This window comes from Colossoma macropomum, unplaced genomic scaffold (assembly GCF_904425465.1).
Source record: "Colossoma macropomum unplaced genomic scaffold, Colossoma_macropomum, whole genome shotgun sequence".
NCBI classification, from domain to species: Eukaryota; Metazoa; Chordata; class Actinopteri; order Characiformes; family Serrasalmidae; genus Colossoma; species Colossoma macropomum.
This window is the reverse complement of record NW_023494792.1, coordinates 44,947,989-44,973,497: the sequence shown is the minus strand read 5'-3', so window position 1 is coordinate 44,973,497 and position 25,509 is coordinate 44,947,989. Positions and strand designations below refer to the sequence as shown.

Here is a 25,509-nt window from a genome sequence, read left to right as displayed (position 1 = left end):
CAGGTTCACTGAGCTTAACAGTGATTTAAGAAAATGTGCAGACGACTTTAAAGATGGCATTATACAGTGGTTTCTTATTTTGTTTGTTTGTTTTTTATGGTTTAGTTCATGACACCCAATCAACAATGCTGAATGTTTTGTTGATGTGTAAATAAAAATTAACTGCACATTTTACAGGTTAATTAAAAAGATTCAGGGCGATGATCTGTCAGAGTATACAGTTCTACAGTGAACTGCTCTGAGCCCCAGGCGCATGATGGGGAATTATCTCAAAAATCTACTTGCAGTCTTATAAATAGTGACACTGCAAGATTCCTAGTCTTTGCAAAATCATAGTCTGTGACTAAAAAACAGGATGCTATCTGTAGATATGAGAGGGTGTCTGACTTTAGTCATTCAAAAGTCTTCTAGTGTATGGTTAGCATTAGCTACACACCACCTGTGCACTGACCTTTTTTTCTCAGGTTAAATAGTAATGCAGTGTCCCACACTGTTTAATCCACATTCTACACTTCTTCTCCTGCCTTCCTTTTAGAAAATGAGTAAAACTCCACTCCTTCTCCAAACTTTTGAGATATGGGGTATTTGATTCCAAAGTTCCCCCCACACACAAAGCTTCAGCATAGTTCTGAGTGACTGAGCACACAAGCCTAGTTCCAGTTGCCAAGCCGTAATTGGTCAACCAATGTTTAGGACAGGCTTTAGTAAAGGGTGGGAGGCGGGATAAGAGGCAGTCTGGACAGTGACTGACAGATTCCTTCGCCATTCACAGCTTGGCAAATGCTGTTCTCTGCGATCAAGTTCCTCATAGGTGACAGAATAATTTGGTACATTTTGCCACCCTTGCTAAAGTGCCACTCTAGGCATTTGCCTATAGTTTGCCTGTTTGGACACGCCGGCCCTGCTTGCTAAGTAATTTCTTTGTTGGTCTGTTATGTTTCCTGTAGACTTTATGACATTTATGACAAATCTTTAACCAAGGTGTGTCCCTATAACTCGTTCCTCATATGGAAACCGGATGGCTGTCTGATGCCATCTTCATGAATGGGTGTCACTTAAAGGTGTTTAGTTCCTTCTCCAAACGTTACACAATTTTATCATTCAACATACCCAATAATTAATAATAAATATTTTAGCTTCTTACAAAGACAACAAACCTTTTCCCCCACGGGGCATCATACCTAGCATTTTCGGGTAGAGGGACAGAGGTGCTGAAAGAGAAGCTGTATTCTTCAGATTTAGGCAACAAAACAGAAGAGGGTGAAGAAGTAATTGTCAGTCAGAGAGAATAGTGAGATGACACAGATGAGCGTGACAGTGAAGATGGCATTTACAGATAGTACTGTGCACCACTGAAGCCATACCCACCAGACCTGCTTACCATACTCGCCGGACCGGTTTTTCTGAGCCGTTACAGGCGACGGCTGCTTTCTGCGGAGCTGATTGAAGCAGTCACACTTCAGCACATTCTGTCAGGAAATCTAGCAAGACTTGTAGGGCTGGGCCCTCTAGTGCAGAGACTAAATGCACTGCTTTATCCCGGTATTAAAAAGCAAAAGCATCACTCACTCTTCCTTTTCTTTCTAAATCCTACCACCACACCCATCTTCAGGCACTTTTAGAATAAAGGTCCCTATTTAACCCACCAAAACCAGACTAAACATTTATTGTTTTTTATTTAACTGCATACATGATGTGTCAACAGGACACATAGTTATTTTGTAATTATTAATTGTTTGAAATTTCAAACTAGTCTTTGGGTTTTGATCCCCACCTTTTCACTATGGGTCTTGAAATACTCTGTAGCCTCTGTAAATTAATAATTATCAAAAATGTTGATGTTTTTATTTAACATGGTCTTCCTTAATCAATCATTGTGGGTTTGGTATTTCTGACTTAAACTGCTATAACTTAAAAGTAACTGGTCTGATAAAGAGGCTCTTTCACCTCTGCCCCCGCTCATTGCAGAGCTGGTGCAGGCCGAATGGTCCCAGCTGTCTGCACCAGATCACATGTGGATCGTTTTGGATCTTCCTATAAAACAGGAGACATCAGGTACAGCTAGGAAAACAGTGTGAGGATCCTGAAGTTTGTGTTTTCATACACTTTTTGTTTTTTTATGGTTGAAGCCAGATCATCTTTAATTGAAAGTTTCATAGTCAGCTGACAACTTTAATTTACATTGTGATGTTGTTATGATCCAAAGCAGATAGCTAGTATAGGTAATGTTTAGTTACTAGCAAGCTCTAGCACAGCTAACTAAATTGTATGATGACCTAGCTTATTTAGATGGAGGAATTTTTATTTTCCTGTATGTCTCTATATGATGCTTCTGTGTGAGCCATCACTGTATGCCACTGCAAACCAGCAAATCAGAGCAGAGCTCATCAAATTATTCATGACCCCACCAAAAAAGGGAAAACAATTTGTTTCATTCTAGGGCCAAATCATAGGCTTGTATAAAACCACATATGGTCATTTTTTACCTCGACCAAAGTCACTTACCTTCTATGCATCAGAGAACAATTTAAAACGCTGAATAAACGTTTTCCTTGGCACCTTTAAAATCTTAGATCTGAAGGTTACCAAAGGGAAAGAAATCTCCTCTTAGTCCTATGTACGTCTTCTAGACATGGACCCCTGTTTGAAATCAGAGCGAGTTTAAAAAAAGATCATTTTTATTCAACAGCAATGGCCCAACATGCATCATTTTCCAGAAATGAAAAACACTTAGATTTTCACTGCTCAAACGTAGGTGACCCCAGCAGGGCTGCCAGAACCATGGGGGCAATCCCCATTTCAGCAGCAGAACCAATCAGAATCTCCATTTCAATTGCAGAACCAATCAGAATCTCCATTTCAGTGGCAGAACCAATCACAATCCTCATTTCAGTGGCAGAACCAATCACAATCCCCATTTCAGCAGCAGAACCAATCAGAATCTCTGTTTCAGCTGTGGAAACAATCAGAATCTCAGTTTCTGTGGCAGAACCAATCAAAAGTCTCCAAGTCTCCAACCCATCAAAATCTCCAATGCTTTTAGACCTACTTTGGTTGGTGCGGACCTGTCAAACTTTTTCTTTAGTTTAGTGTTTTAGTTTGTGAACACTCCACCGCCCCGCTGAAAAAAACATAGAAATCATTATTTCTGAAATTATTATTTCGGTTCCAGATGGTTTTGTAATATGTTTTGGCTTTTTTAATGGATTGATATCACAATGTCAAGATCCTAGTGGTCTAACAGGTGCATACTACAAAGCTTACTTTGTTAAATAAATATATGAATCTCTCTTAAATTGCAAACAGTTGGTTCTCATAGTTGACATGATGGATGCAGATGAAACGGGCAGACGCAAAGACCTGACTGACGTAGATAAGGCCAAATCGTTATAGCCAGATGACTGGGTCAGAGTATCTTCAAAATGGAAAGGCTTACGGGGAGCTCCCAGTCAGCAGTCGTGAATACTTACCAACAGTGATCCGAGGAGGGATAAACCACAATCCAGCATCACCGTGTTGGGCGCCCAAGGCTCATGGATGCATGAGGCCAACAAAGGCTATCTTGTCTGAAAGTCACAGAAATGTTTATTGACGGCTATGGAAGGAATCTTTCAACACCGTGCATCTCACCCTGCTGCATATGGAGCTGTGTTGCCACAGACCGGTCAGAGTGCCAACCATGCCAACCCCTGTCCACTGTCAAAAGAAACTACAATTAGCATGTTAGCTTCAGAACTGGATCTTGGAGAAATGAAAGAAAGACACCTGATCCAGTGAGTCTCGTTTTCTTCTACATCAGGATAACGCGCCCTGCCCCACTGCACACTTGTTCAGGAATGGTTTGAGGAACATGATGAAGACTTAATGTTGTTGCTCTGGCCTCTAAATTCCCCAGAATGCCTCGGCTGGTCAGAGACATTTTGACAACAAGCAGAGACCAACAGCATATTATGCAGGTAGTCATAATGTTCTGTCTTATCAGTGTTATCAGTATTTTGGTAAATAGTGATTTTTTTTATTTTATAATAATTTTAACAGCCTAACAAATCAATTACAGGTGTTTACAATTGCTAATTGCTCATTCATTGTTATTTTTTCAAAACTGTCCATGTGCCTGTTGTTTGCCTGAAAAACTTATTATAAATATAATTACTTTCCATAAGATTATGTTTATTCAACTGTATTTGCTGTAAACAGTATACTTTTCAATACATAATAAAAAAGTCACATGAACGTTTCTGTGTGCTTTTAATTTTAGTGTGTGTCAGTGGTGACAGATCATTGAAATGTTGACACTTAACAATTCCTTCGATAATTGGTAGACGGCCTCTAACACTGCTTGACTCGGGAACAGAAACAGTGAGTGATAAGTGGCTGCCTTGTGTCTTAATCGTTGTCAAATATAATCAGAAGAAGAAGTGTAGTTTAGTAGATGTGGTTGTAGATTTTTGTCTTCTTTCATTTCACCTGCATTGAACTGCAACTACACCGATTAATCTGCGTTTTGCTAACTGGTGAGGAAGAGCAGAATTCCGAATTCCTAGCCAGAACAATCAGAATTAGCCCATACATGGCCTTCATTCACTCAGCTGTTATTAAATTATTACTTATTTTTATGTCCTTCTTTATAATTCAGAAACTATATTTATATGATTAAAATATAAATATACATATATAAAATGAAAAAAACTTACAAGTTTATTTTATGGTCTTTTATTGAAACTGCAACTTTTATTAAAACTGAATTAAAATCTGCAATCTCCTTTTTCATAAATCATGTTTTTTATTGTGAGTCCCAGGTAATTTCAATCAAACTGCAGTTCGGTTGTTTTAAGTAAAAATAACTCAACAAAATACAGATAACGTTTGTGTTTGTGTTGCAGTGAATTGCTGCAGATTTATCAGGTTCTGCTCGAGAACAGCACTGGCATTGGACCGTTTCTGCTCAAAAACGTGAACATGCAAATGCCTTGACAACGGACAATTTTGTAGCAAAATGTATTTAGGGTTCAGAATGTGCTGTGTGTTGAGAATAACTTACCATGGTCAGCTTGATTTTTTAAAAGATGGCCTTTATCGTTTTTTTGCAAATTAACTCTTTATATAAAGCCATGTTATTAGGTATTTACATGTATTTAAAGCACATAGTCATTTGCATAATGCCAGTTCCTGACAAGGTATAAAAACAAACGTGGCCATCTCTCTATCTCTAGGGCCAGCTTCCTGGACAGGCATTAAGCCTACTCCTGTACTACATTTTCCTTAAAATGAAGAATTTCTGTTTCCAGACTGCTGTGTGTGTTGCGAAGACTAGGCTTTATCCCTGTCCAGATACCTGACCCCTAGAGTCAGCTCCATCATTATTGCCACTTCCGGAAAAATGGGGAAAAAATGTTTTTCTGGTTAATTAGCTTAATATCACACTGAAAATGAGAGAAATCTAACCCTTGAAGTAAAGTTAGTCTAAGAAAACTAAAATACAATGAAGGTATTTCAACATTCTGGGACATTTAACCATCATTTAACCATCATATACTTAACTTAATTGGGTTCCAATTTCATTTTTGATGACCAAATCATTCAGACAAATCATTCATATATGGGGTGGAAAAATCTTTTAAGGATTACTTACAGTTCCACAATGTTTTGTAGTGGAAGCAGAACTTTGAAGCAACGTCGTTTGAAAACTGAACAGAGAGGAAGCCATAATTAACAATGAATGCACTTATACCATCATAAGCACTCATGAATAAACTTGCGATGTGCAACACTATTGTTATCTGATTTACGATCTGCTTCTTCTTATCATTATTTTTCTGTGTTTTTTTTTGTACAGTTTTCGTACAATTTTTGTTAAATTCTAAATTTTTTCCTATTGGAATGAATGGGGTAAAAAATTCAACATCCATCTACTGTACTTCTGCTCGACCAAAAGATACCATTTTGCATATGCTATCTCAGGGCAGGCCCTCGAGTACGAATTCAATGTCATTCTGACCAGCACTCATCTGTTTGTCATTTTTTTCTCATCACTCGTTTCTCCCATAGAGTCCCATTCATTTTTGCCCGCTCACAAGCCCAACTATTTCTTTGCCCGATGATTCTTCACCCACTAAACTGCATGTACTCACTCATGGCAGGTCGTCAAACTCTACTGCACAGCCATACTGACCTGCAATCCTCTCTGTGTCATTTTTTGATCCTTTGTTCCTCCCTTAGAGTCCCACTCTTTTTCACCCCCAACAAAGCCCTAACTTGGCAACCCCCTAAAAACTACCCAGTAAACAATCCATACATCATAGCAACTGCCTAGCAACACCTTAGCAACTGCACAATCACTCTGCATTTTCTTCAGAAAATGAACTATTCTAGTTTCGTTTAATTTCTTCACATATGGCATGGAAAAATCTGTGAACTGAATACTTACAGTTCCATGACATTTTATGGTGGAAACAGAACCTGGAACCAACCTGGGCTTGACCTGAACAGAGAGCAAGCCATGGTTCACAGTGAATGTATTTCAACACCACAGGAGACTTTACTATCATATACAGCACTCATCAAAGCTGGGAATTTCATTTTATTTCATTTCTAAATGCATGGCGTCAAAAACTCTTCAAACAAACAAATCAAACACAAGGGTTAACTGTTTTCGGTCTATAAACAGAGATCACTTTTGCCAAAAACATTATTTCAATTCCTACTTAATGTTCTTTCCAAAGACATGATGGTCTTCTTACCTCAGTTTTCAAAAGTGTCTTGGAGAGTTCTGCTGCCAGGCTTCTCACGAGCACACTAAAGAGTACCTGCACCCTATGACCTGTTTTTTCATTAACAGCTGACATGCATTGCACTGTAATAATAAAATATGCTAGCCTTTCTTAAAATTTAAACACATCTTTCCAGACTGTAAAAATAATAATAAAAAAAATTATCAAGGCCACTTTGGCATCTGCAGTGCCCCTCTTTTTTAATTTATACAAAGAATTTTATAAATGTACAACCGACGTCAGAGCAACATGCTGTCAGACAACACCACACCACCAGAATATATTGAATATGTTTATTATGGGGGCAGCACGGTGGCACAGTGGGTAACACTGTCGCCTCACAGCAAGAAGGGCCTGGGTTCGATTCCCGGCCGGGTGACCAGGGTCATTTCTGTGTGGAGTTTGCCTGTTCTCCCCGTGTCTGCGTGGGTTTCCTCCGGGTACTCCGGTTTCCTCCCACAGTCCAAAGACATGCAGTCTGGCTGATGGGACAAGCTAAATTGCCCCTAGGTGTGACTGTGTATGTCTGTCTGTCTGTCTGCACTGTGATGGACTGGCGACCTGTCCAGGGTGTATCCTGCCTTCTGCCCAATGACAGCTGGGATAGGCTCCAGCACCCCACCGCGACCCAGAAGGATAAGCGGTTTAGAAGATGTATGTATGTATGTTTATTATGACATTTTTTATCAAGTATATTTATACCACCCAAATTAAGAGCTTTGTACAGTGTTCACAAGAAGTCTGGCATAGCTTGATATCAAATATACTGTATTAATAAAACTTAGACAATGTTTAGAGAAATCCACTTTATATGTTTCAAATTCAATACATCTAAGCCATCAGGACTTTGTTTTACTGAAAGTGTATCCTGCAGAGCAGATCATTAGAAACTAGCTGTCACGGTTTTTGGGAATTTCCTACCATTCTGACGCCTCTCCTGCTCACTGCTGATCATTTTCTGGTGCTAACTCTTTGGCAGCTTGAGCCTCAAAATGATTAGGCTAAACAGAAAAACCTTCCCTCATCGAAGATAGGAATGGTGGTGAAGAAAAATCGTCAACCTCGTAAGACCTCTCAGCTACAAAAGTGCTATTTGATTTTGTCACTCTCCAGATTTTCTGGTAGCTAACATCAGCTAGCTATAAAAACACAGCAGCCCAGCCCACCCAGATTCCCTCCCAGCCCCACTTCCAAACCCGAACATCACTGCAGTGCTCCGCCTAACTGCAGTGCTCCCTCCCATGTTTGAGCATTTTTCAAAGTTGAGCTAGGGGTGGAGTGAGCTGAAAGTAGGGGGTGTAGTCACTCTTTAAAGACGCCTCACTTGGCCCAGACAAAAAAAAAAAACAGCACTCATTCCTGAAATGGAACTTGGCCGATGCTCGATTTTCCGGAACATCTTCAATCACGCTCGGCCCGTACTCGGCCCATATAGGTTGCACCAAGACCGACTGAATGCCGAGTCCCAGAGTCTAAAATGGAGCTGGCCCAAGTCCACCATGTTGGCTGGGAAATGTGACCATAACAGAACACTTGCTTTCCTACAATGAGCGCGTATATAGAGCATATAGAGAGCTGAATTTTAGCTCAGTAATCAGATTTCTCAGTGCATGCATACTCTTACTCAGATTACTTTCGGATTTCTTGGTCTGCGCATGTGTGAAAACAGACTGGAAATAAGCCAGCATTGTTGCTGTGTGGTGGCAGCAAAACCCCTTTGGAGCGATGCTAAAACCAACTACTTTTTTAACGAAATAAAAACTTTAAATATCCTTCATCTTCTAGATGATGTATGTTCATATTTTCAGGTCAAGTTCGTGCTGCGATATTAAAAAAAATGCAGCGTGAAGTTTGAGTTTTACATTATGTTTACGTCACTTACGTCTTCTGTGAGTTTGTTGATTGGTTGCAAAGCAGAAATCCGATTACTGCCTGACTCATGTAGACCCGGGTATCAGGTTACAATCAAGATACTGGTACACCCTTTTTTAGTCTCTCAGTGATCCAAAGTCATTTCTCTCTTAGTCTTGGTCTCTCACTTTCTGTCTCTCTGTTCAGTTGTCAATAAATGTTGACAGAAATTGAACTTGCAGTCCTGGTGGTGATTTTGTCTCCTTAGAATTAAAGGTGCTATCTGCGTTCTGAACGGTGTTGAGTTATTGAGATTCAAAGATTTTGTGTATTTCAAACAGCAAAACTGATACGTGGAACTCTTTCATACATGAAAATGACCCGAAAATCACCCTAAATGTATTCTAAATGTACATTAGCAAAAATCAATCAAATTTGTAAATGAGTTGTTTTGGAACAGGTCAAATGTAGATTCTTCTAATCCTAAGAACTCATATTCTGCTTGGAATTATAAGGTTCTGTCAGGGAAATCATGAAAAGAAACAATGATTTCCAAGGAACACAAACAGTTTACTTGTCATTTATTTCAAATCATAGAATTAGTGCTGTAATAGAGTGTTTACATGTATCAGAAAAATAAATGTAATACTTTCTATGACATTTCTATGACACTTATTTTTATTATTTATTTTTCATGACATTTATTTCTTGTTTTATGACAAATCATCTTTCTCTTATTCAAAAAAGCATTACATATTAAGTGTAAAGGTCAGTGCTAAATATTTTGTCCAGTGCAGAGTTCAGTTTTAGGTAGGAACCATTAGTTTAAGTTTCCTTTAGGTTAGACAGCAATCAGCTACTGTACTGAACTGTCCCAGCAAGTAAGTGTAGCAGGTCAGTATAAAGGCAGTATAAGGTTTTGTTTTATATCAAAAATGTGACTCTAATGCATCAAAATGTCTTATTTTTGGAGAAAAAAGAAAAAAAAGATGAATGATTAAATGAAATTGATGTTTAAGTTGTAATTAAGACTCCATCAATTCAAATGTTCACTATTTTATTTCCTTTAAGACGTAACATTTATCAAATTTAACACAATACTTTTCAAAGAACTGCAATATGACAGGCAGAGCTTCAGCAACATGTTTTCATGTTCATAGTTTTATAACCTTTCCCACAGTCACAGAGCATTGCGGCGACATGACAAAGCAGCAGAACCTGATTAGTCCTCTTTTATTTATTCGGAGTGCTGAATGGCACTCAAATAGAAGATAAGATAAGAGATAAAATAATCCTTTATTAGTCCCACAATGGGGAAATTCTCAGTGTTACAGCAGCGAAGGGAGAGCAAGGCACTCAAGAAAAAGAAAAGAAGTAACAAGAAGAGAATTAACAAGCAAGTAATTAACCTTGTTAATTACTTAACAAGGTTTTTACAGTTTCTTACTTGTTACTTTATAGGCAATATTTATAGTACTAGTAATACAATATATATAATAAAGTAAAAAAATAAGCTACAAAAATAAACTCTATCCTTCACAAAAATTAATAATATAAAGGATTATAAATAAATAAAAGCTAAGATATTTACACTGTAAGGATATTTTGCCTAAATTTCACATGAGGTATTGATTTATATTACACATGGGATGGTGAGGAGTTAACAATATAAACATTAAGAATAGAAAAGCAAAAAATCTTTATACTGCAGAGATATTTTAAAAATACTGCACATGGAGTGTTGATTATATTGCATACAGGAAATGTTGATGAATTCCACAATTCCACAGTTCAACCTTATAGAACTAAATTAGAAATGTCAAAGAATGAGAATGTGTGAATAACTCAGTTATGACAAAAATGTCAGACAGATATAATTCCAATGGGACGATTTTAGTGAAATCAGCTTCCTGTGTTAAGATGTATGCTGTATTGACCGTTGGCCTTGTCCCTTGCGTACAGGGATTTCTCCAGATTCTCTGAATCTTTTGATGATATTATGTACGGTAAATGGTGGGATATCCAAAGTCTTTGCAATTTTACATAGAGGAACATTTTTCTTAAATTGTTCCATAATTTTTAGACACAGTTTTGCAGATTGGTGAACCTCTGCCCATCTTTGCTTCTGAGAGACTCTGCCTCTCTAAAATACTTTTTTATACCCAGTCATGAGAATTAGTTGCAAATTGCTTCTCCAACTGTTTTTTTTTATTAGCACCACTTACTTTTCCAGCCTTTTGTTGCCCCTGTTCCAACTTTTTTGAGATGCGTTGCTGCCATCAAGTTCTAAATGAGTTTATGTTTTTCATGAAATGGTAAAATGTCTCACTTTCAACATCTGATATGTGTTCTATGTTCTATTGTGAATAAAATATGGGCTCATGAGATTTGCAAATTATTGCACTATGTTTTTATTTACATTTTACATGGCATCCCAACTTTTTTGGAATTGGCGTTGTACTTATTACTGTGCTGTAGCAAGTTTGATCTGAAGTAATTTATTTATTTTTTTTTATAAATCTAAAAACTGACATTTTCTGCTTATTTCAAACCTTTTGCACAATTATCAGAGCCTACTTACTTCTACACTGGAACTTAAAAATTTCTTCTCAGGTAAAATTATCTTGCTGCATGGACAGACTAGGATGAAGTCATTTACTGTTCAAATACAGTGTTTATTTCTTGTATTTTAGCTAATTGTTTTTGCAGTGCAGGCATTCTTTAATGTGGATGTCAATCACATTCTTCAGGAGTGGTTTGATTAACATGATAAGTTTGAGATGTTGTCCTGGCCTACAAGTTTCCCTGATATCAGTCTAGTCTAGCAACTGTGGAATGCTGTAACAACCAGTCAGACAAATGGTGGCTCCACCTTTCAGCTTACATAGGCAAAAGCCACCAGGCAGGATATCCATGTGGAGTCCATGCCTCGACAGGTTGGAGCTGTTTTGGAGGCACAAGGAGGAACAACAGCGTATGAGGCAAGTGGCCTTCGTGTTTGGGTTCAATGGATGTACATGGACTTTTTTTAACTTTGTAAATGAAAGTCAACAAATGAGTCAGCATCAAGGCTAGTTACAAAGTACTTGTCCATGGGCATCTGTAATGAGAGAGCTTAGTACTACTGACCTAACCAGTTTGAAAACTGAGGAGAATATGTTTTGCCTGGTCCTAAAACTGTTTTCAAATAAATACTACTATTCAAAGATTTGGCATCACTGTTTTCAATAAAATAAAACTTTTTTTCTTTACTACTTTAAAACTTCATAGATTAGTACTGAGTAGGATAAAAATATTTTAGATGTGTCCAGATTGAGCTACAATTTCTTAATGGATAAACCTGTAAAATGTTAAGAATAAAGTTATAATTAAATAACAAAAAGGACAATCATACCAGTATGAAGTGGTTGATTGGATTGGTTGAAGGTGGCCATCAAATCTCAATGCAGATGACATTATGATATAAAAAGTCCTAACTGTTGACAAAAAAACTTGAAACATTCAATTTTAAAAATGCTTAAAAAAAACATTTTTTAAACTCAGCTCATAGCATTTCAGTGTACAAGGGTAGCTATGGCAGCAGATTCATCCAGTGATGAGATTTTATCTGCCTCCTTTTGTACACGCCTACAACCACACATGTTGTCCAGCAGGCTTTGCATGTCTCTTGCGTGCATTGACTGTGCCCACAGTCGAGAGACTTTCCAAATGACAGTGCTGAGAAGGTGACAGCAGTATTCCTGTGCTGAGGACAACTCAGAAAAAAACATGAAGTATTTTTTATCAGAGCTTTCAGAGATTTTCAGCTTCAGAAAGTTGAAAAATTATGTACTGTTTCTGGCTTTGAGTGTGCTGATCCTCGTCGTCTATTTGGCTTTCTTTGGCAATCATATGGAGCGAAATGACTTCGTAAACAATGGTGAGTACTTCCTTTTTATTCATTTGTGACTGTGTGAACTTCATATTCATGATAACTGTGCACTGTTCTGTGCAGGTACATTTTTCATTCATCGGCATACAAACAATGTACATGTACCCTCAAAGGTACAACAGTGCTTTTAAGGTCTGGTTGTGTATCTTAAATAAGTTTTACCAGGTGAAAATTACACATTTATACCTTTTCATAACCAGATGTTTAAAACAGAATGATAAAATAAAAAGCCTGGAGATGAGACGGGGTGTGTGGAGTCAATACAACTTAGAAAATATCATTTCAGTGGATTATGGTACAGTTATGTTCCCCGACCAAAGGTACTGAGATGTACCCTTGAGGGTACCACCCCAGTGACAAGGGGGATACTGCCCCAGTGACAGTTTTACACTCTTTTTTCTGAGGGTGTGGGTGTTATGATATCTCACTGTATCCCCCTGTACGACATTTCAAGTCTGAGTTTTGGTGAAATGATTGAATTCAAAGAGGCTGAAGCCCAAGTTAGCATTTTCCGCCTTGTGAGGAAGTTAGACGCTCATGGATATAAACCAATTTTGAGGTTTTAATGAAAAAAGGGAGACCCAAACTAGTCGGGCGAAGGTCGCAACCAAGAGAGAGTGAATAAAAAAAAAAAGGAAACCAGAAAAGACAAAACAGTACAAAAGGTTTAGGAGAACAGAGGAAGTTAGGAAGTTAGGACAAACAAACAACATATATAGGGCTAGACCAGGTGAGGGGAATCAGTAATCGGTAAAGCAGATCTAGGGTAGTCTGATGCCTGAGGGTCCCTGAGAGTCATGTGATCCTTCTCTGAATTCTAAGAATTGAAGTTCAGAGAGTCTAAGAAGCAGCAGCGTTAGAGGGAGGCATGACAGCTGGTATGGCAAGTACCGGTTCATATACATATATACACAACACTGTTTCCCCAAAAAGTTGGGATGCTGTGCAAAATGTCAATGAAAGCAGACGGCAATGATGTGCAAATAATTTAATCCCATGTTTAATTGAAAACAGTACAACATGTCAAATGTTGAAACTGATTTTCTTTTATTTATTTATGTACACTCTTAAAGATGTGCAATTCCATAAAAGATCCACTTTTGATTCCCCAAAGAACCTTTTTCTACGTTGACCTACTGTAGAAGTTTAAAAACCTCCCCATAATGCAGAAGTTTTAGGAAGAACACCTAAGTTGGTCTAGAAACTTTTGGTGAAGTATGTGAAAGTTTTTTTAAACCTTTAAAAGGTTCTTCTTCTGTTCAAATATGGTTCCATGGTTCTTTAGGCAACCACAAGTGGGGTGTACACTCTCAGAAAAAGGTATGAAACTGTCACTGGGACAGTACCCCTCTTGTCACTGGGGCGGTATCTTTAAGTGTACATTTTAGTACCTTTAGTCAGGGAACATAGTTGTACCACAATAACACATGGTAACTTGCTTTTGCCACTGCATTTTACTAAAGCACACAACTGACTCTGCTTGTCATTTACATACATTTGTTAATGTTAACAGGGGAGACAGTATTAAAACCAACAACGGTGAGATTTTATCATTAGTGCAGTGTCACAGTCATGGGGACTGCACTCAAGATTTCACCAGGAAGTGCACTGTAAAATTTGCATAAGGACAGAAGTTGATTTCAGGTGTCTTTGAGGTTTCAGTAAGGATCTAGATTGATGGTCTCCTACAAAAGCAAGAGGTGTAAAACTAATGTAATTATGGTGTGTAAATATTTGAAAAATAATCAGTTTAATAACATTTTTGTTTATTAATTTGTTAAACTTACTTATGCAAAGATCTAGTTATTATAATCTGTTTATTAAGTCTTTTCTTCTAATTTATAGATACAATTATCTTGGGAAAAACATACTCATGTTAAAAGTTCAGATGCATTTTACATTGTTTAGTTATTTTCACTGTGATAGCGTTTTGTGTTGAGGTTTACCAGTTCAGCTGTGAAAGCTAACAGAATGGCAAATAGGAATTAAACTGTTAGAGTCCTCAGACGGGTGGTTATAGCCTTATCGAAGCCATTTATGTATTACTTTACAAAGCAGTCTATTTAATTCAACCTTTAAGAGTTTAAAAGTTTTTAATTTAAGAGTGAGCTGAACTTGATAAAGTGGAGTACTTCCTGCTCAGTGTCAATCTTTTAGAATTATAGGGCTGTTTAAAAGGCAAGGTTTAAAAGGAGTGGCAGGTGTGGCCAATTCCCTACCAAAAAATATAATTGCCCACCCCAGACGCAACCCAACATCAAATTATGGCAGTCATGGTAGGATTTGCAGGTTGCCAGGGCAGGTTTGGCAAGTGTTTTAGTGTGGAGGAAATGGTAGAATGGTGGTTGTATATGTGTGTATGTATATATATATGTCAACTTTACAGGAGAAGGAAAAAATATACTTTACTTTTAATGTAAGTCAATAGAACCAGATTTTTTTTCAAGTAATTCTGGGCCATTTATTTTGGTTGATTCATCATGAAATTTCACCACAATATAAAGGGCAACAGACATTTTGAAATTATGTCAAAAATTGAAAAACAACAAAAATTGAGATATAAGGTTTTGTTCCAACAGCAGCTATATATATATATATATATATATATATATATATATATATATATATATATATATATATATATATATTGGTCTAGCTGTCATCAGATGGCTACATAATCACAATATGAAGCCAATTCATTACAGTCGGCATTTTAAAATCTACTTAGCTGTAATCAGTCAAACGTAAGCTAGTGACATTCCATTTAATCACACAATCCTGCACAACTTGAATGATGCAGGTGCTAAACTGAGATTTGCATACATCTGAAGAAATGGGTAGTTCCACCCTGACTGGCATGCACCACTATCTAGTCCAATGATTCAATGCTGATTTTCAAATTTGCTGTTTTAATATGTCACAATTCAAAATCACTGATGCTGAAAAAGACTAACAGAATATTTAGACAATAGTGGGGAGTTTCTTTCAATTTAATATTTCAGGAAGTCACCAGGGCCCTGCTCACATTTGGTATTAACATTTGTCTTGAGTGATCTGATTGTAAGTGGGCAGCTGATTGTGTAGACTGTGTAGATGTGTAGCCAATTACATGTGGCAGTTCTGTGTGTCTCAAATGCATCTCCAATGACTGGATTTTGTAACTGGAGGAAAAGTACCACCCACGCTTAGTCTCTCGCTGCATTTGTTGTCAGACAAAAATGTACCATTTTTCGTAAAAATGCAAGGGCTGTTACAAACATTTAGACCTTATGTACTGCTACCGCGACTTGTAAACAAATGGTAGAGGAGACGAAAGATGAAGCTACACAGCTACTTTAAGGTGGTCCTTTTACACTGTTGAGGGCGCATCGAGACTCTTTAGCCTTCACACTATTAATGTTATGTGATCATATGCGTCCCTGACCACCTCCGAAGGTGGTTTGGGTGATCGTATCACAAGACGTCTCTGAGATACAGTATACCCTATTTACGCAGATCACCCAGCATCCATGTTAAGGCCAAGAGATTTAAGATTTAAATGTTGAAGTTTTAAAATGTTGAATATACTCATAGTTACATACTTTTGCTTTTTAGCTGTTTTTTGTTTTGTTTGATGTTGATTGTTACTCATATAACCTGACAATAAAACACTTGTGCATGACGTCTGCATGACAGTCTACCACGACAGTGGTCAAATTTACCCACACTGTGCCATCAGCTTTACTATAGAGAATGCTTTACTGCAGTCATTACTTCGATTAAACTACTTTCCTTCAATTATTTGTTCTATAGGTTGTAGTGTCATAGATTTACATGAATTAGATCATCCTCATCCTGATATCAAGCCTAATACTAAAGTCATTAAACTTAAAAAGAGAAAGCTCAACAGAGAACTGAGAGCCAGCGTTTACATCACAGGTTCTTACCTCTAGTCTTGCTGTGCCCCTTCACTTCAAAGGACTAGAGTTAAGAACCAAACATCTAGACGATTGTCCAGATATTGGTCTAAACCGAATTAGACGAATTAAATGACAGACATACTAACAGACGAGAAAAACGTGTGAGGATAAAAACTGCTTTGAGGAGGAATAATAAAGAAAAAAGGGTACAAATGAGAACATATAGTTTGGTATAAATGAAAAAAAGTTATGGCATATTTTATTTAGAATTACTCCATATTAACAATGTATGTTATTATGAAGTAGTAATTGTAACACGACAGAATGACGCAGACGCTGTCAGGTCACAGGCAGCGGTCAAATCCAGAAAGGGCAAAACACACAAACAGAAACATTACCAGGCAAAGAATCCAAAAGGGATCAGGCAAAAGGCAGATCAGCAAACAGGGCAAAACAGGAACAGTCATAAGTAACAGTAGCTCTATGGAAAGTAGCAACACCTCACAGTGAAACTGCCTACAAGCCCAGGCTTTACGCTAAACTAATCAGAGAGGAACAGGTGATACAGAACAATACTCTGAGGAACTGGAGCGCTGGTTGGAGCGCGGGAGTGAGACTGGAGTCACGTGATCTCCCAAGGGTTTCTGGGAGATGGAGTCCAACAAGAGTTCAGAGCCAAAGAGGGTCGTGACAGTAATAACGATACATTCAGCTTGGATATAAATATTACAAACTAGATGCTAATAATAGTTTAGATGCTTTTTTATCATATATAGAATATTGTAAAGTTGATATGATAAATAACATACTGATAATGATCTTATATTAAGTTATCTTCCTTGATCTCCAGTTTTAAAATACAATGGATTGTTGCTGTTGATTTTATTATAACATAATTTTATACAGCTTTCTCAGTCATGTTGCAATTATCTACAGCTCGGTTCATCATTCTGGACACATTCAACATCTCTTTATTTTTAATTACAGTTTAAATACAAGTGTTCTACCAATTATTTGAAACCTGTAAAAATGCACAGGATGTATATTAGAGAATATTAGAAAAAAAAAGTATACATTTATCTGCAGCCAGATTGGTTTCATATTACTGACATATTCTTCTCAAACTTTTGAATGGTGGTGTATAGAGATGAAACGGTTACCGGTTTGGTAAACCGCGGTAAAATTAATGACGGTTAGTAGTACCGTTTGAACTTTAAAGTATCGTTAAAACCGCGGTCGATTACCGCGGTGTGAAAAACTCGAGATTCGGAGATATTTCAGCCTTCTAAGAAGACCAAGTCTGACGTTCGGTCATATTTTGGGTTTTATAAGGATGCAGAAGGAAAGTTAATTGAAGATGACCACCCTGTCTGCAGAACAGGCCGAAAGAAAAATGCGGGGAATGGGGGCAACACATCAAACCTTACGAGTCATTTTGCGACCCCCACCCGCTACTTTTTAGAGAATGCAAGGTTAACTTTAATGTAGAAGTCTGTGGGGACTTCGAAATAGAAGAAATGTCATGGTTTGTGTGGTTTAACTTACGCTTATGGTTTGTTAATCATATAAAATGAAGCTTTTAGCGTCAAAAAAAAGAAAAAAAGAAAAACAATCGGTGAATCAACTGTGAATCGAAACAAAAGCTTTTAACACATTTCTGTGGAGCAGAGTCTCCAAAATGAGCTCTGAGTTAACAGTCACACGAGCTCCTGAACGAGGCGCTGCAGAGGTTCAATCTGCACAGCTCCCCTTTCTCGCCTCGCTTGCAGTGTTTACTGTCTGAGAATAACACCGTCTCAAATCACTCAATGTCCCCTACATAGTGCGCTACTGTTCAAACAAGCACGATCATCATTAACAAGCAGCTGAGTTTTAAATAGGGAATTTGTAGCCTGTTGTTAATGTTGATTATAGATGACTTAGTCGAACGTTTCCTGCACTCTTTGGGTGAAGGATTTGCTATTTCATGATCCACGAAGTGCACTACATAGGGAAGATAGTGTGCTTTGAGACGGGACCTTGCGCGAGTAAACGCTGTGTTTCGGAGATTAAACTTTAGGAGTGTTTCTGTCACAGCACAGATGCGCATTCATTTTAAGTTATGTTTTAGTTTTTAAATGCTTTTAGAGAAGCAGCTCCACAGGTGAAGACACGCTGTATGAGTTCTACACTGTCTACAGCTCACAGCGCGGTCACGCAGTTCCTCTGTGATTTTGGCTGTTTTTCCTGGTGCACTGTATTGATCAGGGGTTCAGCGCCACAACGGCACAATAATGCTGCAGTTGCAGTTCGGACAGAAATCCCCCGAGTGCAGCACTTCTTAGAAGTAGTAATTTTCCATTAAGACCCACCTCAGAGTTGGTCGAGATTTAATTCTCTATGCAGGGAAATCCTTAGTTATTGTAATTAATAATAATATTAATAATAATAATAATAATAATAATAATAATAAGAAGAAGAAGAAGAAGAAGAAGAATAACAGTAATAATAATAATAATAACTGTAATAATAATACATTTGCTGTTTTTTTGTTTACAGAGTATTACAAGTATTGTAAGTAATACAAAAGTAATACTAAAAATGTATTGACCTCATTTTTTAATGTTTATGCAAACAAAAAGTGCATATTGCTGCCAATTCTATTTGTGTTAATATAAAAGTTGGTGAAACGAGTTTGTTTGTGTCAGTATTTAGTTTTTTATTTATTTTACTTTTCAAAACATTTGAACAATATCGCGATAATACCGATAATCGTGATAATTTTGGTCATGATAATCGTGATATGAAATTTTAATATCGTTTCATCTCTAGTGGTGTAATAGGAGCACATTAATACTCACTTTTAAAATAGGTTAGTTATATAGTAGATATGTAGGTAACTCAAAATATGTTCAACTTAACAGGGCATGCAAATTTGTTAACACGGGTGGATTAAAAAACACAAAATATGTTGTTCTTCTATTAGTTCCTCCTTCTATAAGGTGACCATGTCAGAGATAAATTTTTTTTTTTGTGACAGCAGTGACACAGTGATACATATTCATGTGCTGCATGGGCCATGTTGATAGCATTATTTTAACACATAAGTAAATAAGTAAATAAGTAAATAAATAAATAAATAAATAACGTAAAGCACCCTGGCTTGGAAGCGTCCAAATAAATCTAATGGCAATTTAATTTCCAAAAAAATATTTTAAGTGAGGTTAACTAACAAATCTTACACAGTAGGCTTTCTGTTTACCTAGTGGCACTTCTTTATTCCAAAAAGACTCTGAGTGAACTAAAAATGGCACAGGTACTGCAAATACAGAAAGAATGAAAAGCATTAAACAGAGCTTTAAACGGTACTGTAAACATACATTTGAATATAATTTGAATACAATTACAATAAAAACCCTCAGTCTTCCCCAAATACTAGGTCTACAGTTGATGTAGAATTGGTTTCGATGATTTTCTAAGTGAAAATAAGTTAACACATCCTCTACAGAGAACACACTATGACATTTTTCTGTAAATTTCAGTGCACAATTTCTCATTTTTTGTTGAGTTTAACATATTTGACTTTCGCATAAGCCACATTCTATGTTTCATTTCTTTTCTAAATATGATAAATTCAGCCAATAAACTGGAATTGTGCATAAAAGTGTTTTACAGAGGATGTGTTAACCTATTTTCATTTAGAAAACCAACAAAACCACGTGCACAACTTTTGCATTTGACTGTATAAAAACAATGATTTAACTGCAATTTATCTTTCTGAAGAATCAGGTCAGCCCCAGCTTTACCACCTGTGTCAGCTCCCAGCCTGTTCCTCCTAAGGAATCACTTAGCCTTTCGGAAACAAATGTATCCCAACAAGCTTCGTTGATTGACACAAGCCTCGCTACCGGCTTCTTAAACACTTGCCCACCGCATACCTCTTCCTAATTTCCTAGTCCAGTGTCCCACTGAAGTAAATCCTCCCTGTTGTGACAAATGTGCATAGTCTACACTTTGTCATGTGGAAAGAGTGTCTCACCAAGGATCAGTCCATTATGTTCCTCGACTCTCTTATAAATCTTTCTACAGCTCATTGCAAACATCACAGGAATGTTGATGAACAGCTCTAGGCAAGCCACAGACAGAGTACAGCTTTAGAAGAGCTAAAATAACTTGTAGACGCTCAACTTCTACAGTCACACATGCCTAAGAATCAGAAAGAGAACAATTCTAGGCAAATAAAAGCAAAGGAACTTTAATGGTCCATTGGTGTGCACAAGGACTGTCTGCGTTTGGATAACATAATGAAGCTTTGAAGTGAGCTGCTTTGTTTGCAGTTTGCTTGCCCAAATCCACATTGCTGGGGAAAGTTAGCAGTTAGCAAAGCTACACTTCCCCTACAACATCCATCTAATGTGTTCTCTTGTGTTTCAGGGCTCAAAGAAAGTCACCAGCAACACCAGTTTTTCGACGATGAGGTGACATCTACCGACTTACAGGTGAGGCCTTGGTGACCCCTGAACCAGTTCTGTTCTGATTTTATTCTATTCTAGCTCCCAGCGCACCTGAGTCAGGTAAATAGTGTCCTACGGGCCTTGATTATCTGACTCAGGTGTGCCTGCAATGAGAGGACTGGGAAACTGTAACTTTTCCCTACTTTTCCTAAAGTTTGTCATGGCATTTTGATGGATAATATTCCTCTTCTTCTCTCCGTCTCTGTCATTCAGTTCATTAAGCAGGATTTTAAAGAAGGAGATAAAGAGAGTCTGCCGCCTTGGAGACCAGAGGTGCTAAAATACATATGCATGCAAATATGTGAATATGCAAACATACTTTCAAAGCAAATATTTTTTTAACATACTCTATTATGTGACCAGTATCGAGGAAGAGTGAACATGCATGTGTTCGAAGACTGGTGTGCAACTTCCATATTACAGCTGAGGAAGAATGTGCTGTACCCTCTGTATCCACATGTTAGTGATCACACCCACAAATTCCACAGATTTATCCACGATAGCTTTTTGAATTATATATATTGATGATTAGAGATTATAAACAAATTATATTTTCATATAAATGGATCATTCCATGCCTATTCACCTAAAAACAGTTCATTTAATTAATGCAACCATGCAAAAGCTATGCCCCAGCTAGTTTGCTCCAGCAGGTTCCGCATTGCATCTTAAACCGAGTTTAACTGCTTACTGAATAACTGTAATATTAACAGGATATAATTACAACACCAAGAATAATATTTCACATTAAATATTAATATACCCAGTTAATATTTAAGCTCAGTTCTGTCTAGTCTAGTATTCCAGACGTGTAACAAGATTACATGTCTGGGAGCAATTTGTTAAGCTTTTGGTGGTAGACTGCATCACAATCCAAGGCCTCTCTGAAACACCCCCAAATTCCTCTAGTCCAGGCTCCTTTAACGTCTGGAGTACAATTGATAACACATAAAGTGTTGGCATGGAATGATCCATACGCTTTATGCTGTACATGTTCACCAAAGCAGATGCGTGTCATATTCTCAGGTCCGGACCACAATAAAGAAGCTTGCAATATATCCCAAATGGACAAACTATGGAGTGAGGATCTTTGGCTATATTCACCCAAACATCAGTGGTGGGTACTACATTGGAAAATCCTTTGGAGCATCATGTTCTATTACCCAGGCCTGGTTCTAAGCTAGGACATTTTGTGTTGTAGAACTTTTGTTTTTCTACTTTTTTCTAGTTTTACAGTGCATATTACAATAACTGTGCTGATCCACAACCTGTTTCTGTGACCAATTACAAATAAAAAAAACCCTGATGTTATATAAATGAAGACACATGATGACCATTTACTTTTAAAGCATCTGCAGAGTGGCATTGTTGTTTTCCCTTCTGCTTCTGTTTTCCCAGGCGAGTACAGTTTTGCGATTTCCTCTGATAAGAACTCTGAGTTCTGGCTAAGTCCAAATGAATTAACCCAAGGCCTCAGACTTCAGGCATATGTTGGAAAAGTAAGTGTTACTGCCCTAACTACAGTTCTGTGCAAACATCAGAGACCACCTGTCGTTCATTTAATTTCCATTAAGAACAGATATTAAGTCATTCATTTGTTATGAATATTATTTGTTGTCAGTGCAAAAGAAACTCAGCTCAGTTTGCGTAGTGCCTAGTGCTGACATGGTGGTGGCTTGTTAGTGTATGAATGGATCAGACACAGCAGAGCTGCTGGAGAATTTATACACTGTATCCACTCACTGTCCACTCTATTAGACACTCCTACCTTTTTTGTCCACCTTGAAAATGTAAATTCAGAGACAGTAGCTCATCTGTTGCTGCACAGTTTGTGTTGGTCATCCTCTAGTCCTTCATCAGTGGTCACAGGACGCTATTTGGCTAGATATTTTTGGTTGGTGGACTATTCTTAGTCCAGCTGTGACAATGAGATGTTTAAAACTCTAGCAGCACTGCTGTGTTTGGTCCACTCAGACCAGCACAACACACACTAACAAACCAAATAACACAAACAAAACAAATATTCCTCTAAGATACAGATATTCTAGTGAAATGAGCCACCAAGCAAACACAAATGTTTACATCCGTGTGGTCAGTGGAATTTGTACCCAGGTTTTAGTATTATACTTTATATGTAATTCAGAAAATGGCTAAAGTTAAGGTATAACTCATGCCTATTTCTAAGTTGTTCAAATTTTGTTGTTATACCAGACAGGAGTGGAATGGGCAGGTCCAGGAGAATATGACAAATTTGCATCACAGATATCTAAGCCTGTAAAGTAAGTGATATATTTATTTATTTCTTTTACCAGTAGTTTTTTGTTTTTTTTACTAACCACTTCATGGGACCCAGATCAAAATTGTCTAATACGCACCTAAATGAGGATCTAGTAAAAAGGTCCTCTACTTTGAATAATTTGTAGGGCTACATGGATTCATTACATCTCTTTGTTTTCAGGCTGTTGAAACACAAGAAGTATTTCTTTGAAGTCCTCCTCCAGCACAATGAAGGGATAGACCATGTGGAAGTAGCAGTATGTCTCCTTATTTTCACTTAGATATTAATAAAGCATTATTGCCCAAGCTATGGGACACAGTCATTTTTATTCCAGTCTTCAACAGAAGTCTGTTTTTTTCCTAAATGTACAGGCCCTTAACTAAAAATTTGCACTTTTTTTTCAAGTGGCGTCTGAACCAGAGAAACAGCATCTTTACTGTTATTACCTCCGAGTATCTGTCTCTCTATGTCAGTAAGTTTCAGGACTGGCAAAATGTTCCTCTTTACATACACTACACAACACAGCACAGCACAACACAGCACAACACAACACAACACAACACAACACAAACTTGTAAAGTAACATGCTTGTAAATTCCTCCCCTGTGGCCCAAACGAGCCTGTTTAAAGAAGTCTTGAAAGATTGACTTGTGACTGATTTAACACCTTTTTGATCAGGCGAATACATAGAAACACACCAATTGCCCTGGGCCTGTCTCTTTTCACACTGCAAAAAATCATATCTAGGCAAGTGAAATTATCATAAATCTAGTTAACATATATACAGTGTCCTCCACAAATATTGACACCCCTTGCAAACATGAGCAAAAGATGCTGTAAAAAACATTGTTTATGGCTTATCCTTTTGATCTTTAATTAAAAAATAATCATTCCTTTCAGGAAAAATATATACTTCATTAATTAAATAATATAACATTGTTTATATATATATATATATATATGTTTAATTTGTGTGTGTACCACAATTGTTGGCACCCCTTCATTTGATACTTTGTGCAGCCTCCCTTTGCAAAGATAACAGCTCTGAGTCTTCTCCTGTAATGCTTAATGAGACTGGAGAACACATGGCAAGTGATCTGAAACCATTTCTCCATACAGAACCTCTTCAGAACCTTCAGATTCTGAGGTCCACACTGTGGACTCTCCTCTTCAACTCACAGGTTTTCTATGGGTTATAGGTCAGGAGACTGGGATGGCCATGCCAAAACCTTGATTCTGCGGTCAGTGAACTATTTTTGGGATGATTTTGGATAATTATCCTGCTGGAAGATCCAAACTATGGCCTAAGCTTTCTGGCTGAGGCAGTAAGGTTTTGTTTTTATTTCTGCTGGTACTTGACGGAATCTGTGATACCTTGCATCCAAATAAATTGTCCAGGGACTCTGGAAGAAAAGCAGCCCCACAGTATCACAGATCCACCACCACACTTCACAGTGAGGATGAAATACTTTTCTGTATGGCTATTTTTGTGTCCAGGCCAAACCCACCTCTGGTGTTTGTTGCCAAAAACCTCTATGTTGGTCTCATCTCACCATAGAACACAATACAAGTAAAAAAATCCGTAAATAAGTTAAATAATCTTACAATATGCTTACAACAATCTCAAAATGAGAAATATTAGATACATAGACTAGATTTCTGAAAATTACACTTGCCAAGACAACATTTTTGGCAGGATCAATGGATGTTACCATGAATTCTCACAATCCTGACTTACACATTGTCATGTTTTTAAATGAATGGTTTCAGGATGTATGAGCAGAAGTGTTCATTAAGCTCCTTCTGCTATGAAGTGCTGAATTAAATGCTTTTTTTCACTTGTTCAGATGAAACCTCTGTCCTGGCGGGGGACACGGATTACATCCCCCAAACGGCAGCCAGTCATGAGATGCATCCTGACCTCATCTACACGCAGCGTGACCCTGTAGTGGACATGGTCAGAGAAGACCCACGGGACCACATCTTCAAAAGTAATTAGTTTATACATCTTACAAAATTACATGTAAAGACCTACTGATGACATCAGGAAAAATTATGAAAATATTGTAGCGTGTTCAAGAAAATTGAAGAAGAAAGTTTTGGCATGCTAGTTTTGGGCAGTGTGTTCTCCAGCCTTTATTGCTCTTGGCTAATTTGCTAGGGACCCATACTGTAGATGGTGAAGCTGGGAATTACCCCAGGGGTGTGTGTGTATGTGTGAGTGAGCAGAGAGAGGAGAGACATGAGCTGAGTCAGAGAGCAAGCTCTTAAAGAAAAAATCTGCTTA

At 37.6% G+C, this 25,509-nt stretch overlaps 1 protein-coding gene across 1 annotated transcript in view; it reads left to right on the top strand.

The window, feature by feature from the left end:
* The first annotated feature begins 12,275 nt into the window (after positions 1 to 12,275).
* Positions 12,276 to 25,509, top strand: part of b4galnt3a (beta-1,4-N-acetyl-galactosaminyl transferase 3a) — a 31,342-nt gene continuing 18,108 nt past the window's right edge. Inside the window, exons 1-10 of the mRNA XM_036577323.1 lie at positions 12,276 to 12,540; positions 20,865 to 20,929; positions 21,158 to 21,217; positions 21,308 to 21,403; positions 21,971 to 22,061; positions 22,343 to 22,443; positions 23,156 to 23,223; positions 23,403 to 23,478; positions 23,628 to 23,694; positions 25,070 to 25,213. Coding sequence (XP_036433216.1) covers positions 12,390 to 12,540; positions 20,865 to 20,929; positions 21,158 to 21,217; positions 21,308 to 21,403; positions 21,971 to 22,061; positions 22,343 to 22,443; positions 23,156 to 23,223; positions 23,403 to 23,478; positions 23,628 to 23,694; positions 25,070 to 25,213 — 919 coding nt within the window. The 5' untranslated portion in view covers positions 12,276 to 12,389. The remainder of the gene's footprint in view (positions 12,541 to 20,864; positions 20,930 to 21,157; positions 21,218 to 21,307; positions 21,404 to 21,970; positions 22,062 to 22,342; positions 22,444 to 23,155; positions 23,224 to 23,402; positions 23,479 to 23,627; positions 23,695 to 25,069; positions 25,214 to 25,509) is intronic.